This window comes from Lepus europaeus, chromosome 18, assembly GCF_033115175.1.
Source record: "Lepus europaeus isolate LE1 chromosome 18, mLepTim1.pri, whole genome shotgun sequence".
NCBI classification, from domain to species: Eukaryota; Metazoa; Chordata; class Mammalia; order Lagomorpha; family Leporidae; genus Lepus; species Lepus europaeus.
This window is the reverse complement of record NC_084844.1, coordinates 45,898,723-45,916,009: the sequence shown is the minus strand read 5'-3', so window position 1 is coordinate 45,916,009 and position 17,287 is coordinate 45,898,723. Positions and strand designations below refer to the sequence as shown.

General features: G+C 50.7%; 1 protein-coding gene across 2 annotated transcripts in view; it reads right to left on the bottom strand.

Moving 5' to 3' along the window:
• NXN (nucleoredoxin) overlaps positions 1-17,287 on the bottom strand; it is a 166,014-nt gene that overhangs the window by 33,448 nt on the left and 115,279 nt on the right. Inside the window, exon 1 of one of the 2 annotated variants that reach the window (XM_062215801.1) lies at positions 7,949-7,984. The exons of the other annotated variant lie outside the window; for it this stretch is intronic. Within the exon in view, the coding sequence (XP_062071785.1) occupies positions 7,949-7,969 (21 nt within the window). The 5' untranslated portion in view covers positions 7,970-7,984. Of the gene's footprint in view, positions 1-7,948; positions 7,985-17,287 lie in introns of those variants that run through there. 2 annotated transcript variants of the gene reach the window in all.

Here is a 17,287-nt window from a genome sequence, read left to right as displayed (position 1 = left end):
AGACTTTTAATACCCACCCACGCAGTGTCCCAAATCACAACAGATGTATCTTCCTGGCAGAGGTAAGAAACTGTAGCACCAGGACCCTGTCTCCTCCCTCCCTGCCTAAGGACACTCCGCCTTCTTTCCCAGTGGGTCTCAGGAAGACAGCAGCTCTTAGCTCGTGTTTTCTCCATTTGTGATGAGATCTTTGTTTCCAAGTAAAAGTCCACGGTTGGGGTGGGGGTGGGGGGATGTGGCTACTGACTCACATCTGAAAAGCTGATCCTTTTGTAGATTAACCCACTGTGATCTAACATGGCCCATATGACAGTGGTTTATCTAGGGATTTATGCCATTCATCCGCGAGCTTTGTCTGTGGGATGGCATGGAACCGTCTTTCTCAGGCTGCAGCATTAAGGTTACTTGACTCTGAAAAACAGCGCGAGACACAGGCACGGTCGTCCCAACCCCAGCAACTTCCATACGTGGCCCAGAAGCTGACTCTGATGTCAGAGAAGTCGCTGAGGCCTGCTTTGAGGACGCCGCTATGCCGACTGGAAACGGGAAAAGCTCAAGTTTAAAGAAACTCATCACCCCTGTGCCTTTGTGAGTGTGGACGTGGTATCTCAAGTCCACTAAAGGTTTTCAAAAAGGCCTCTGAAAACAGTGTTTCATACCCATTTTTGGGTCACCTTTGAAGATAAAAGCTACGGATCCTTTCACCACAGAAAGATGCACATACACAGAAAAGTCTGTGTAATTTTACAGAGTTCATGAATCCCTTGAAGCCTGTTAGTGGGACCTGTCTGATCACAGACGGTCTCTGGACCCCGCATAAAGACCCCCTTGCCTTAAGAGTTCATTTTAGTGCAATCTTGGCCTTGATTCAATTGGGGGAGCTACAATACTGCCCCATTTTTATTCCTGCGATTAAAACTTCCTCCAGGGGCTGGCATTGTGGGTGAAGCTGCTGCCTGCAATTCTGCATCCTGTAGGCACCGTTTTGTGTCCCAGCTGCTCCGTTTCTAATTCAACTCCCTGCTAAAGACCTGGGGAAAGCAGTGGAAGATGGTCCAAGTGTTTGGGCCCCTGCACCCACATGAGAGACTTGATGAAGGTTTTAGCTTCGGCTTGGTCCAGCCCTGGCCGTTGTAGCCATCTAAGGAGTGAACCAGCAGATGGAAGCTCACTCTCCCCCCCACCCCTCTGTGGTTCTTTCAAATAAATAAGCTTTCTTTGAAAAAATTTTAAAATACTGCTCCAGTAAAATCAGTGTTTGTCTAAAACCTAAGAGGAGGCCATAGTGCAAAAACTTCACTATTGGGGTAGGTGTTAAGTGGAGGCTAAGGTATCGGCTGGGACACCTGGGTTCAAGTTCCAGCTCCTGCTAATGCACACCCTGGGAGGTAGCAGGTGATGGCTCAGGTGTTTGAGCCTCTGCTACCCATGTGGGAAATCTGGATGGAGTTCCTGGATCCTGACCAGGCTGTTACATGCATCTGGGGAGTGAACCAGCAGATGGGAGCTCTCTCTCAAATAGATATTTTTGTTTTTCAAACTCCTCATCCTGCTGCAGCTAAACTTCCTAAACTCATTCAGGCTGATGACTACTGTGGTCTCTAAATCACCCCTTTGCCTTCAGGATGGTGAATACCGGACCCAGCCAGGACTGAGCACCAAGTACCCTTTTTTTTTTTTTTTTAAAGCATCCCCAATAAATGAATTCACTTTCTTCCTTGGCACATTCTATCACAGAAGAACACTTAATCCTCAGGGTCTCCTCCTTCAGGGAGAAGAAACATGGTAGGGTAGAAAGAAAAAGGCTTCCAATGGGATTGGGCTGACATGCAGGCCCTGTACCTTGTTACTTGCAGTGGCTGACCTGGTACCAGAGTTTGCAGGCCATGTGCCCTCTCCGTGCACAGTAACACCCGCAGCACAGGCACGGCATGCAGCTGAACCAAGAGGACGCCTGTGGAGACAACTGTGGCCCCCAAAGCACTGTGCACACGGGACGTGTCACTCTTACTTGAATTTGATTTATGGCTATTTCTCCCTTGTCTTGGCAGCATTCCCTTCAAAAAGGGAAATTCTCCTGCCAGCAGCTTTAAAGCCACTCAATCAGTCGTGTAGATAGTGGGCTGCAGACAAAACCGTGCAGCGAATGGGGATTTCCTTCGGCAGCACGTGGTGTCTGCCACGAGAATCTTCTGCAAAACGCATGCGCCCTCAGATTTGGGCCTGTTTGATGTGGCCTGTTGGCCATCTCCGTTTTCCTCACGCGCTCACCCCCGTGTTTAGATCTGCAGATCTTAAAAGAGCATCTGGAATATTTTTTCAGATGAGTTCTGTGGGTCCTGCTTTTCTCTGAAATGAAGAGAACGCCTGCCCCACACATCTGATTCCGCAGCATTTCCCCACCTTCTGGCCTGGACGACTAATGCACGAAGCACGCTGCCGTCGCCTACAAAGGCGCGTGGCAGGCAGGAGGGGCTGAGTCAGCCGGCTGCCACTGCAGCGGCTCGGGACCGCGGGCAGCAGAGGGCAGGAGCTCACGTTCCACTGGTCCAGGGAGGTTTCTGAAGAGGCTAACGGTGACTTCAGCACTTTGGGAAGACTACCGCGGCTGACCTGCTGCAGCTGGGGTTGACCACGCCAGTCTCACACCCAGTGCTTGCTCTCCCTACGGACGAGCCTGGCAAAAAGTCCACCTGAAGTCCATTTTGATGATACCTTTGACTGCTCAATGACCTTCCACGGCTGCCCACAGGCCAGGTAACCCCGATAGAGTATGGCCCAGCAAAACCCCAAGCAGCAAGGCAACAAAGACGAAACAAGAAAAAAGAGCAGATGGTACTAGCTACACTTGGCGAAAATCAAAAAGGATGACAAAACGGCCTATCTAGTTACTTGAAAGTTTCCATTCCTCGGCCTGCCGGCTGGTTCTAATTCCAAGATCATGGTTGGAACGATCACGCCAGGAATGCCGGCCAGAAATGCATTGACAGTGGCCCACGAAACAATGAAGCAAACATCGCAAGGGACAGTACTGGCATGGGGAAACCGTAAAAATGCAAACGAGAAAGTCAAGCTCCTGGGAAGCACGGGTGGGGTCAGTCAGCACCCTCAGATGCTGCAGGGAAACCTGGTGGTATCCGAGCAGTCCCAGCTCCTGAGGGCCACACAGGATCCGCCCTTCAGCTTGAGGATCAGGTCTTGAACTTGACCGGGGGTCTGAGCTGCTTTTTCTCAACAGCTGCTGTGAATCTGTGGGAGGAAGCCAAAGCTAACACAGATGTAGGACTCATCAGCACACCCCTTGGCCAGGTCAGCGGAGCCTTCTCAGGCAAGCTGTATCGCCGCTCTTCCACCAAGCGCTAACTGCAGGCAACACCGCCTTCCGGTGAGCAGCATCTACAAACAGATCCTTAAAGCTGTCCCAACCTTTCCTAACCAACCTGACCAACGCCAATTTATACAGTCCGACAGGAAAACGTCCCCTCGTCCCACCCTCCACTGTCAAGGCATCATACGCCCTAGAGGCGGCTGAGCACGGGCTCTGGAGCCGGCTACCCACTTGCTAGGCAGACTGCCAATGGTTTCCTCATCCGTAAAGTAGGTAACAACCTACACCTCACTGGACATTTAGAAAGATTACGTACGTTGCATTAAGTGCTTAGAACAAGGCCTGGAAGGCAAGCATTTGGCCTAACGTTTAAAGCTGCAGTTTGGGACATGGACATCCCATGTCCAAGTGTTGGAGTTCGAGTTTCTGAAATGCTTTCCAATTCCAGCTTCCTGGAGCAGGTGGTGGCTCAAGTGGTAAGGTCCCCACCACATACATGGGAGACCTGGATTATGTTCCAGGCTTCCAGTTCTAGCCTGGTCCAGCATCTAGGGGGTGAACCAATGGGCAGGAGCGATATCTGCCTCTCAAATAAACATTTCAAAAACAGAGACTAAGGCCAGGGGCGGACTAGGTACCACGTCAGTGTTAGCTGCTAACACGAACATTAATTCTTGTTGTTACTTCAGCATCGTCTTCTAAATGTCCCAGCAGGACCTTGCCCCCATACCCCGAAAGTTAAGATGAACTCTTTGATGTCATCGTCCCTTAGCAAGATTCACAGTGTATCATTTAGTCTGTAACTGAAGTTTTCACGGCCTGGCAGAGCTGTTGGCCAGGTACTGTTGCTGTGAGAACTAACTGGATAATACATGTGCAACTCAGAACACCGCTCAGTTCCCCCATCAGTGTCAGGCAACGTTAGAAATATTGGCAACGATGATGGCTCAAGAGAGCAAAGCCGTTGCTTCTTCACCATAAGCGGGAACCGACATCCCCTGCAACCCCCGCTCAGCACCTGTGTCCGCTGCAGGTTTCCATTCTGGGGAGGAGGAACGAGAGAAGGACTTCTTGAGGGACCTGGAGACGACCCCAGGTAGTGAATGGCAGTGACTCTCAGGTGCATGTGCCGACCTCTTCTTATGTTAGAAGCCCCGCTTCGCTTGCAAGATACTCGCTGACGACAGAAATCACTCGGCTGCTAGCATGAGAGGCGGAGGGCCACTTCCTCCTTTTATCTCTTTATCCAACAAATGCCAGTCATCTGCACGGCCGGCCTTTCCCGGCACCTCACTGGCGTATAGCAAACTACGTGGCCACTTCACTTGTCGTTCCAAAGTGCTGTCAAACGCACGGACGCGTTGGGACAAAGGGCCTTGCGTTCTGCTTCTCAGCTTGAACACGACACAGTCACCGCCCCGTGAGCCTTCCTCCAGTGTGACTGCTATGTGCTGGCAGCCTAAGCCCTCCACTGCACCAAGGCGGGAAGCAGAGCCTGGGCGCTGAGGGCAGACAGCGCGGGTACGAACCCTCCTCTGCCACCTTGGACAGACAGGCCCACACCTCACTGTTTTCAACTGCAACCTGGTCCTGCAGGTTACTGTGACGTTCTGCAGATCCTTCTAGGTTGTGGTGAGGACAGAGAATGCACACGAGGTACTTAGAAATGTCCCCGTAGCCCAGCTGACACTCCCATGAGAATACTTCTCATGTGTGCACATCTGGATTTTATATCAGAAAGCTCATGCCAGGGCAAGGAGCTTTGCACAGGTATGGGTATGGCAATAAGGACACCACAGTGCTGCCAGTCTCCGCCAGGGCTGGGACCCAGAATTACCCACACAAATAAATACAGGGTACTTTACAAGGGACTTGTGGCCAGAGGTTAAGTACATCAGCCCTTGCACAGGGAGAGCTGAGGGCTCTCTACCTGTCCAGTACCAGTTCAGGGAGAGGCAAAAGCACCCACTGGACAAAAGCTGCAGTCTTTCCAATTAAACCCATCCTAAATCCTTCCACTGCAAGCCCCTGGCTTCAGCATGGGGAGGAAGACACTTCCCGGGCCAGCATCCAGTCTGTGGGTCCTTTCTCAGGACGGGGGAGGGTTAGAATGCAGCTAAGAAATGGTGACTAGTTCTAACCACAACTCCCAGAGACACAGGGGCTCCCGGGGCCACGCAGGCAGACGTGACAAGTTAAGAAATACACACGTGGTGCTTCACGTGGCAGGGAGGCTGGGTCTGGCTGACAGGATCGGCAGTGACTGTGGTTTTGCGAGCCCAGCGGTGAAGGCCACAGTAGATGCCGTGGCGAAGACGCAGGGTAAACAAGGAAAAGAGGCTGGATGCAAGTGCAGCTGGCATTGGAGGAAGCTGACAGAGGGAAGTGAGGCAGACCGTAAGGCTCCGGGGCCCCTCCTCCTTCTCCTAGCCTACTTCTCGGAGTCGCACACCAAGTAACTCGGCTACTAAGCACCCCTTCAGAGGGCGGAACCTTCAGATTGGCTTCAATCAATAAACATAAATTAATGAGTTATAAAAATACTGTTCACAGGGCCCGGCACTGTGGTGCAGAGGGTTAACATCCTGGCCTGAAGCGCCAGCATCCCATATGGGTGCCAGTTCTAGTCCCAGCTGCTCCTCTTCCAATCCAGCTCTCTGCTATGGCCTGGGAAAGCAGTAGAAGATGGCCCACGTCCTTGGGCCCCTGCACCCACGTGGGAGACCTGGAAGAAGCTCCTGGCTCCTGGCTTCGGATCGGCACAGTTCTGGCTATTGCAGCCAACTGGGGAGTGAACCATCGGATGGAAGACCTCTCTCTCTTTCTCTTTCTCTGCCTCTCTTCTCTCTGTGTAACTCTTTCAAATAATAAATAAAATAAATCTTAAAAAAAATATACTGTTCACAGAGGTTAAGAACCCGCATCAACAGCAGAGTGCTCTGTGCCTGACTCCAGCCTGCTGCTAATGCACACCTTGCGTGGTGGTGGTGATGGCTCAAATGATTGGGTCCCTGCCACCTCCATGAGAAGTGTGGATTGAGTCCCTGGTTCCTGGCTTTAGCCTAGTTGAGTCTGCCATTGAAGGCATTTAGGGAGTGAAAAGGCACATGGGAGCTTGCTCTCTCTTTTTGCCTCTCAAATAAATTTAAAAAAAAAAATTTTTTTTAATGGTATCCACAGATAGAAAGGCAAACATGTAAATGTTTTCTTCCCATCCTTTCCAAAACGCTCAAATATGAAGTATCTCTGAGTTCCTGTCGTCAGTCCATGGCTGGCCTGCAACTCGATGTCTTTTGTAAGACCAATCCAGGAGGTTCGTTTGCTACGCCACACAGCTTCCCGGCCTCATGACTCGCGGGCCCGGAGATGAGCAGTTTGTTGGGAGCACAAAGCGGCATATGGCTGCCAGGCTCTCTCTGGCCGACACCACAGATGGAGGGAAGGCTGCTCTGGCTCCCCACACTGCAGTTCTCGCAAGCTGACAGAAGGGATTTCCTAAAGCCCTGTCTGCTACAGAAACTTCCACTGGGCACAGTGGTTTGGAACAGTCGGGGGTGGCTGGTGATAACAGACTCGGGCCAGATGCCCTAGAGAGAGGAGATCCAAGGGCACGGCTGGGAGGTTTCTTAGCAGAGCGGACCAGGGGCCAGAGTGGGTCTGCAGTCAGGCGGTTCTCATGGTGGCCCTTGCTGACAGGATGGGGCTGGAGGGCGCGTGCTGTGGGGCAGGGACAGTCAAGTCTGCCCTTTGAGAGATGCAGCATCACACAAGTATAACCCAAAACATCAAGTTCACGCTGAAAACAAATCCTGAGAGTGTTCACACCAGGTCTTTATGCGGCCCATAAGGTTGAAACCAAACAAGAAGGAAGAAAGGCGCCAAGTGGCAGCAGCAAGGGCTCTGTGGAAGGACGTGCACCTTTCCCTGTGGGTTTGGGGGGTCTGCCGGAGGAATACGCTCGTGGAGGTGGTATCCCCTCCCACCCTGCCCAGGTGAATGCCACCAGTTCCCCCCAGTGAACCATCTCGCAGCACCCGTCAGACGTGGTCAGATCTGGCAGCTGGCCAGAGCTGGTGAGGTTTGCTAGTTCATTCATTATGTTTTTAAGAATTAAAACAAAAAAATGGCCGGCGCCATGGCTTAACAGGCTAATCTTTCGCCTTGCGGCGCTGGCACACCAGGTTCTAGTCCTGGTCGGGGCGCCGGATTCTGTCCCGGTTGCCCCTCTTCCAGGCCAGCTCTCTGCTATGGCCCGGGAAGGCAGTGGAGGATGGCCCAAGTCCTTGGACCCTGCACCCGCATGGGAGACCAGGAGAAGCACCTGGCTCCTGGCTTTGGATCAGCGAGATGCACCGGCTGCAGCGGCCATTGGAGGGTGAACCAATGGTAAAGGAAGATCTTTCTCTCTGTCTCTCTCTCTCACTATCCACTCTGCCTGTCAAAACAAAACAAAACAAAACAAAACAAAACAAATCCCATCCAGAAACCCCTCTTCATGTGAAGACAGTCCTTCCTTGGGGGGACAGGACAACAGGGCTCCCAGCCTGCTCGGTGCTGGGTGGGCTGGGAAGCCATGACCCCGAAACTCAGCGTTTGAAGGACGCATCAGCACAGACCTACCACTGCAGAGGAGATGCCCATGCACCAGGCATGACAGGGACCGCTCCAACAGGAAAGGCAGGTGGGTTTCCCAAACGATGGAAACCAGGGGATCTGAGGGACAATCCACTGAGTCAACAGCAAGAGAGAATCTCACCCTTCCCGAATCCTACTGTCACCATCACAGGGCCTGGAACCGAAAGGCCACCTCACATCTCCCTCGCTGGCTGGGAGCCAATCTTAGGCTGCTTCGGATCTGCAGTGCCTTCCCCATGGCAGGCACTGGATAAAGGCCGGCTGACACTGCTCGGGGCCGACAGTGCACCAGTAGCTCCTCGAGCTCGGCCCCACAGATGCGGCATCAGAACGAAGCAAGCCGCCGCGGCGTTTTCACACATTCATCGTGGTTCCTGCACAGCTACTCAATAAGCTGCCATCCAAAAAAAGAAATCAGGCAAATAGTCTCACAATTTGCTACAGCTTCCAGTAGATCAGGAATGTGATTGCGTAATGCCTACTAACCCAAACGCTATAAATCACGAGGCGGGAGGGTCAGCTTTTCCACATCCACTCTCCAAAATGAAAATAAGAGCAGGAAGTGTGGTTGGTGAGCGTGGCGGCCATGTTTATCATTTCAGCGCCATCCATACCTGTCCCACCGTGGAGCCATTAGCACTCAGCACAGCACTCTTTCCAATTTCCTACTTGATTGTTATTTCATCAGGGTGATGCTTTCTTTTTTTTCTTTCCTGCCCTGGCTGCACAGAAAGCTCGATTTCTTGGCAGAACTTTCTGAGTGCCCAGTTATAAACCCCTTGTTACCACTTTCCTGCTTCAGGAAGTTCCCAGTGAGACTCTGCCAAATGACAAGGAGAGGAAAGGAAACATTTACAATGATGTGAGAAATCCCCAGTCTGGAAAAACAGATCAAAGGGAGCAGTCAGAAGGGACCGGTCTGCACGAAGCTGGGGGCTACAAGGCTCTCCCTAAACTGGACTGGCACCATCACCTCACCGGGAAGCTAGCTAGCAAGATAGGCACCTCCCTATATGACAGTGCCATCTGCCACCCTGCCACGGTTCAGCTGTGTCTGAAGCGAAAGGAATCATACTGCACGCTGAGAAGCCAAGTTCCCCAGGTCCCAATGCACCTTCATAGAGAAATGGCCTGTGACTCCCACTGTCTCCTTCCACCAGCTCCTGCCACGAAAGGGTCCCTCAGCAGAATGAAGTAAGTAATAGCAGGGAGAAAGAGAGAGGGAGGTAAATGGTTTGGAAAGTAGAAGACAGGGTGGAAAAATGAAATTCAAGACAGATGTGTAAGAGCCGCAAACATATGTCCTTGAATTTAGGCGTCCAAGTGATTCATGGGAGAAAGAGCCATGCACTCTGCAAAGAAATAAATAGAGGAGTAAATACAGAACACAGGATTGCATTCCCCTCGTCATATACAGAAACATCAATCCCCATCCCTCTTTCTGCTAGGTAAGGCTGTTAGAACACCGGGCAGGCAGAGGATCCAAGATGAGACACTAGCGATTAGGCAGAGGTCTCTGTCACTCTCAACAGGAGGTCGACCACCAGCAATTCATTTCTGATCCCCAAATGCTGCTTTTCTTCTCTCCAAAAGGTATGGCTGCTTCTCAACATCAGTAGAATTTCATGCATAGTAGCACTTGCCAGGCTAATGCCTGGCCATTAAGAAAAAATAAAGCAGGAAATTTCGAAGGGCGTTTTCATCAAAACACAAAAGTCTAAGACTGTGGCCGGAAAGACATTTTTACAATGCGGTATTAGTATGTGTTGTTTTACTTCTAAACAGCTAACTCAAAGGGGCCACTGCACAATTGATTCCAAATGCCTCATATGGAGAAAAAACATAGGCAACCTGCCGCCTCGCTGCCCAACCCCTCTCAGTTTGAAACTTCAGAAGGTAACAGGAAAGAGGAAAACAGCAGGAGGCTGGACTCGCTGGAGAACCGGGGTGAAGCAGGGCAGGGCCCAAGGACGGAACCCGGCGGGCTGGGGAGATGACAAAGTTTTCCGGGATGGGTCAAGTGTCACATTTCATGACCCTGCTCAGCAGAACATCAGGTCCACGCCACACGTGCACCTGGTCATTTGTCATCAGCAGGCATTTCCTGAGCATCTCAAGCCTACCAAGTACTTGGGCCAGATGGTGTGGGGATGGAGACACTAAGACAGAGTTTTCTGCCCTTAAGGAAGAAAGGCAACTGGCAGGTATCCAACCTGCTTCTTCTTTGGACACCCACCAGGCGAGCTGTCCCTGCAGCAATAAGCCTTGGGGCATGGTGTCCCCTGGCCGCCAGCCTCAGAGCAGGGGTGACAGAAGCCGGCGGGCACACTTGATCTAAGACCAATCATCCTCTCTCCTGAGAATTTAGAAATGAATACAAACATGCATTTGGTACGATCAGTGCTTCTGAACCAACTACACGCTTTGACGAGGCTACAGGAGGGCACTATGCTGCAACTCTCAGCCCCTGGGAGCCCCCCTTGCCCCCGCCACCCCGTCAGCTCCCTTGAGCCTTCACCCCCACAAACAATCATCACTAGCAAAACATGGCACAGATGTGAGTAAGATTTTAAAAAAAAGTGCTGATTAGATGACACAGGAGCTGGGGATCAAACATGCAGAGAGAGGGCAGGCAGGGAGGGGCAGAGAGAAACAAAGCTGCCTAGGGAGGGGGGACCGACATCAGAGAACAGAGAAGCGGTGGAGCCACAGGGACCTGCTGCTGCAGTCCCACCGCTGGGCCCGCTGGCTCCCAGCTGCACTCCATTTCCTGCATCTGGATGCCCAGGGATTGACGGCTAACTCCGAGAGCCTAACTCAATCTGCTTGTGCCAGCCTGCGTGAATTTCTGTTCCCTTCGTAAACAACTTCTAACTAAGACAGATGTGTGGGTTTGTGTGCAAAGAGAAGGAACCCATCAACATCAAACCCCGCAGGGCTCCGGGCTTAAAACACCAGCGAGAGAAAAGAGAGAAAAGCAGAATGACCTGACGCCCTTAACGCTTTCATTCCCTTTCTCGTGGCTCATTCTCCTGTCCTCTCCAGAGTCCTGGGGCGGACACTCCTCCCGTCAGGGATGCTGACAGGGCACAGGTGACCCGCCTGAGTCGGTTCTGGAACCGCTTGCTCGGTGCAGGTGCAGTTTTCTGAGTACTTTTGATCTACAGTTTGATGAGTCCGAGGGTGCAAATAATCGAGAAGGTAGACTCCCTCTGAGGTGTGAGCCTGCAACGCCACAGGTGCGGATGTGAGAAGACCCAGGCTGGTTCTCTGCCTTGTGGGTCAAAGGGAAGATGGCCATGAACAAACTCAAATGTGCCAGGAAGAGCCCTTGAGTTTGAGTTGCCAGAGTGGGACTCCCCCTCCAAGATGGTTCTGCACCATCTCTATCCAGGGGGTGCTACCCCAAGCTCAGTCAGGAGGAAAGAAAAGTCTGGGGCTTCTTCTAGAGACGTGAAAAATAAGGAAAAGAAAAGCCACGCCCCTTACCACACATTCCCAAAATAGCACAAAGGATATTCACAAGCAGACATAGTAAGTCTCGCCCAACTTTAATTTTTTAATGATTTTTCATTTTATTTAAGAGGAAGCAGAGCAATGGGAGGGGGAGAGAGAGAGAGAGAGAGCGAGCGAGCAAGCAAGCGCACACGCTCTATGTACTGGTTCATCCTCTAAATGCCTACAACAGCTGGCACAGGGCCAGGCCAAAGCCGGGAACTCACGCCAGGTTTCCCATGTAGATAGTGGGGTCTCAACTTCTTGAGCCATCACCTGCTGCCTCCCAGGGTGCCCATGAGCAGGCAGCTGGAATCAGGAGTAGGGCCAGGACTCAAACCTAGGCATTCCCACACTGGATACAGGCATCCTAAGCAGTATCTTAACCACTATGCCAAATGCTCACCCCTTCAACTTTGTTTCCAGAAGACAGCTCAAAAATGAGAGGCTGCCATGGGTGGATACTCCCAGGCCATATGTGCTGGTATCTTCCTGCAGACCAGTTCCAGAAGCCTTCGGTGCCTCAGAACCAAAACGAGCAAGAGTGTAAAGTTTCCGAGGTTGCAACAGCCGGGGCTTTCTCCTCCAGAACCAAAATGTCCCAGTGAATCAGACCTTGAAAATGCCACTAATCACTTGCTTAGGAAACTTAAAACTGCTCAGGGCTTCTGAACAGAAACCACACACACAAATGGATTCTCCATAAGGAGCAAGGATTTTCTGGGACATGCTGACCATTTTAAAGAGCACAATAATCCTGTCAACCTTCGCAGAACCCAACTGTTAAATGTCAACAAGTTTCAGACCGGTCTCCAGACCACCCGTAGCAAACTCTGCCTCCCGAAGCAGGGAAACACGGCCGAGGGGCTGGGCTCTGGTGCACTTGAGCTCTGTCTTTTGCAAAGTGTCAGTGGCACACAGTGTCCTCCAGGCTGAAGTGACAAAGGGCGAGGCAGGCGGCTTCAGGCTACACACAGAAATGGAAAGCGTACAGAAAGTGTGAGGGGGAACAAGGAGGCAGGCTGAGGGCTTACAGAAGAAAGACGAGTTCCCCCATGCCCCCAGTCACAACAAAGGGCAGTGGGGGGAGCAGAGGGGTGCAGTCGGCCAGGCCGCGCGGGTCACTTCCCCAACAAAGTCACTTCCGCTGTAAACTGGGAAAATCATGGCTCTTGCCTCTCAGGCTTGCTACCAGGATTAAACCAGATGTGAAATCCAGATGGCTCCTCCAGTGCCCGTATTCCTCCAATACGGCCGTTTCCCGAGTGTCATTCACAATTTGTGCCCTCACACTCCGACTCTTTTATTTTTTTTCTTTTGCTTTGAATAGACTCTTTCCTTTTAATACATAAACGTCTGTTTTGGAAGGGAACTTTATATTGTCATTATAAATGGAGAGCCAGGACTGCTGACTGCAAATAGAGGGTGTCAACGTAAGAACAGCAAAGACAAACAAGTATTCAATTTTCTGTAGCCCCTTGGGCTGCAGAAGGCTCTTGGTTGGGCCCGCTTTCACTATCAAAAGGGAGATGGGCAAGTTTTCCGGAGGTTTAGAGAGGGGCAGCACATCAAGACTTTGTGCTGATGGAACCAGAGACTGGAAACTAGAAAACACAGGGTGCAGCTCAACCAGGGGCGCCGACCTCAGAAACAGCCCGCCACCTTAATTAAACCCCCAAGGCCCTGTGGCATTGGAGGCGATGGTGAGAAAAAGGAACAAGAGTCTTACAGGCTCAGCAGTCTTACAGGCTCGGCTTACCCCTGCAAACTAGCTGAGACCCCCCGGCCCCCAGAGGGCTCTTTGCCTAGGAGGAAACCCTGCTGGCTCAGAATTATTCTTCTGCTATCCGGGGACCCCTCAGTGACGCCTCCCCTCAAAACCCGCCAGTGAGTCACAGTTGGCAATGGCTCCATCAAGGAACCTCAGAAAATCGCCAGATCCCTCCTGCCGACACTTGTATCTCACTCCCAAAACACATCCATGTCTTCTTTCTTTCCTAATGTCCGTACTGAGGTTGACAAAGTTTGAGCAGGGGGGAATCTCCACTTTCTTTTCTAACCTGACTCCCAGAGCTCCAAGGTGATAGCTGATTTGGATCTGGGATCCTTGCAGTGGGTGTAGAAGTAGGGCGGAGAACGGAGGGAGGACCACTGTCTACTCCTGTGGTCCAGGCCACAGTATGGAGCAGGGTCCCCCTAACACTTCCCAAACCCAGCTGGATTCATCCCTACACATGGGTGGTCTCTGGAGCATAGACCCTAAGAGGGAAGTTTCACCAACGACGCTGAGTGAACAGCAAACATCAGACACCTGGGAGGATACATGCGGATCCAGTGGATCTGATTCCCTGTGGGTGAGGATCCTGTCTATCTCAGGAGAGCTCCTAGGTGATGCTTAGACCCACCCACCAAGGTGTGAGTCACACATGCCCTTTCCCACACGACACCACTTTGTCCCTACTGCACTCCCCTGTTCCCTGTTTAATTTTCACTTATCCCATAGACCTCAGGTCAAACATCCCCGCCCCCCCAGGGGAGCCCTCTCGGAGAGCTACCCCCTCCCACGTCTAGACCAGGCCCCTGCGTGGTCACTGTCTTTCCTGGTGCATGCCATAGTTCTCACTGCACATCTGTGTGACTGGCTGTAGGACGCCAGGGGACTACAGAGCTCTGTGAGGGCAGGGGGCTCTGCTCACCAGTGTGCCTCAGCTTCCAGCACAGTATATATATATATGTGTGTGTGTGTGTGTGTGTGTGTGTGTATTTGCTGATTAAGTGGGTGAATCTGGAATAGCTAAATAGCTATCTCTAATTCTCATCTCCCATCATACCTCAGGATTCTTTTATTTTTATTTTTTTGGAAGTCAAAGAGATAGAGATCTCCTATCTGTTTGGTTCACTCCTGAAATGCCTACAACAGCCAGCACTGGGCCAACCCAAAGCCAGGAGACAGGAAGTCCATCTGGGTCTCCTCCTCCTCCTCCTCCTCCTCCACATGGGTGGCAGGGACCCAAGCACTTGAGCCATCATCTGCCGCCTCCCAGGGTCGGCCTTGGCAGGAAGGTGGAATGGAGCAGAGGCAGGACTTGAACCCAGGTACTCCATGGTGGGCTCGGGCGTCCCAGGCTGACCAGTCTCGCTAACTTCTAGGTACTTGGAAGTCTTTGTTACAGGAGGTACTGGGAAGGGGGCCCCTGCTCCTTAGCTATTTTTCAGTTAAGCAGATTAAATGATCACATGTGCTCACCTGAGTAGAGTTTTCAGTTTAAAATGTTCCATAAACTAACAGAATAATAAGAGAGACAGCCCTTGAATCTCTTGGGTAGGACTGTGCCCTTGAGGGGTTCCAGCACAGCTGGGCCCAGGGTCAAAGCAGAGGGAAGTGAACACTTTCTACCCAATCCAAAGTGTCTCCTCAAAGACTACTAAAAACTTGATTGCTACCCCAGAATCAAAACGTCAGTAAAACTTTGCCCAGATTTATCCCATAAGATCTATTCATGAATAAATTTGTTGAAAAGTTTTGTTTGAATTAGTGTAACTCTTGCTCTGAAAACACACCCCAGAAGGAAGCAATCCTCCCATTCTTCAACAAGTACAGACACGGTCCCATCTGATCCACCACCAGTTCTGGCAGCCAAACATCCACAAATGTTTAGCTCTGCCATGGGATATGTAGAATAAATTAAGTTTAGGGGAAAAAAATCATAAAACAGGCCCCTAAGTCTAAAGACTCTGTGTACCTTGGCAGGAGGAATGTATGTGTTACAACAAATCCTATCCAGCGTGCCAGAAAACTCAATCAAAACCAGCAGAAAATGATTCCTGTCGTATGAGACAGGCAGCTCAACAGCAGTGCCCTAGGGGATGGGGAGATTGGGGTGGGGGTTCAACCACCTTGCATCTGCCAAAATTCTTCTCAGGAAACAAAAGACCTAAAACTTGGACTTCAAGGAGATGGACATCCAAAGTCAAGGGCTTTTGAAGCACAAAACAAATGTGAACCCCCCAGGCAAGCCTTCTCACAGAGGTCTTTACCTCTAGGACTCTGCCTGCACATGCTCTGGGAGAAGAATATGGAAGTCATCGTGGGGCACACTCTAGTGCAGGACCTACCAGTCTTCAAGGTGCAGCTCTACTGGACACTGCGCAAAGCATGCATCTTTCACTGGAAACTGAAATTTCCATGGATGGCCAAGTTCACCTGGACCACAGTCGACTCTAGCTAATTAGTCTACAAAGCCCAGCCGGATTGCTCATAGTGAAGCAAGACCTAACTAGTGAGATGGAGCCCTCCTTTGGCAGAAGAGGCAACACAGAGAACCAACTAGTTACCTGCTTAATAAGCCAGGGTTCCTCAGGCCAGTGTTTTGGATGGCAGCGGGCCTGTTAGAGTCTCTACCACTCTGGAGAACATCAGAAACATCAGATCATCTGTGGCTTTCATGGACCTTAGCTCCTTCATGTAGGAAAAGGTCACAGGCCAAGGGCCTGGATCTGACCCTGGGCTCCTGAAGTTCATTCAGAACCTGTAGCATCATGGTTCTACCAGAGTCACTATTGGAAGTGTCTACTAGAGGGAGACGTTTCCAACAGATTTCAACAGGCTTCCACTCGGGCCTCTCTTTCTTGTAACTTGTTTCTAATGATCTGGTAATGGACAGCACTGAGATGACCATCACACGTGCCGCTCACTCAACAACAAAAAATACAGATAAGCCTCCTTTTACCACGTGTGACACAAGTTCATCATGCAATTAACTGCTACCAGAAAGGCTAAGCATTATCTATGCTGAAGCTAAAATCATTATTTTTGGAAGACACTTCCCAGTTTTTAGCTGATTATAGTCACTTGACTTGTAAATCATGCAGCAGTCCCATGTGACGAGCTTCACAATGAGGTCACCGTCCAGGGATTCAGCGGGGACCAGGATCACAGCAGGAAGACTGAGGGATCCCTTGGGAGTTTCTTTCTGGGCCAAAGTGACAAGTAGTTTACACATTCCGAACTTTGTTCAGTTTCAGATCACACCACCTTGAGAGACATGTGGGAACTCCATCACTGCCCTTCCTGTGTGTGCCAGAACAGATACAAATGTGTTTCTCAGGTGAGTCCCAGCCTTCCACCAGCAGCCTTCCCCGATGAAGCAGAAATGAGGAGAGGGGGAGCCTTCTAGTTTGTTTTTATTGGAAGCCCTGGCCTGCACAGAGGAAGCCAACCTACCCCCAGCCCATCCATGGTCCGGGTATACCCAACAGGTACAATACTGAACTCACTTGGGGAAATAACAGCCAAGGAAAATTCTTGAAGAATATGCCCCTGGATACTATAAAATATGTGCCTACTTCAAGGCAGAGGAGCAGGGAGCTGTACTTCAAACTGACCTCTCTAGGAAGCAGTTCTACTTGATCTCTCTTTGGTAGACTATCATCAGCATCTGTCAATGGCTATCTTAGGAAAAGCACTCATTCATAATAAGAGATTACTGAACACATCACTCAATAGACTATACAAACTCCTGGAAGAAATACCCATGTTTTTCTTAAGCAACTGGTGTTGTTTTCTCTTGCATTCATTAGGAATTATGGGACAGATATGGTTTCCCTTGTACCACTGGTTGTTAGGAAGCTCATGCAGAATTTCACATTTTTTTTGTGGCAGGTGTACAAGTCACCATGATAGGCATTTTTAGTCTCATTATTTTGTTCTCTTCTTCCTTACTTTCTTACTTATATATGTATTCTTCTTCCTCCTCTTCCTCTTCTTCCTCCTCCTCCTTCTTTCTTTCTTTTTTTAAAGCCTTAGATGGAGTTTACTACCTGCTTTGG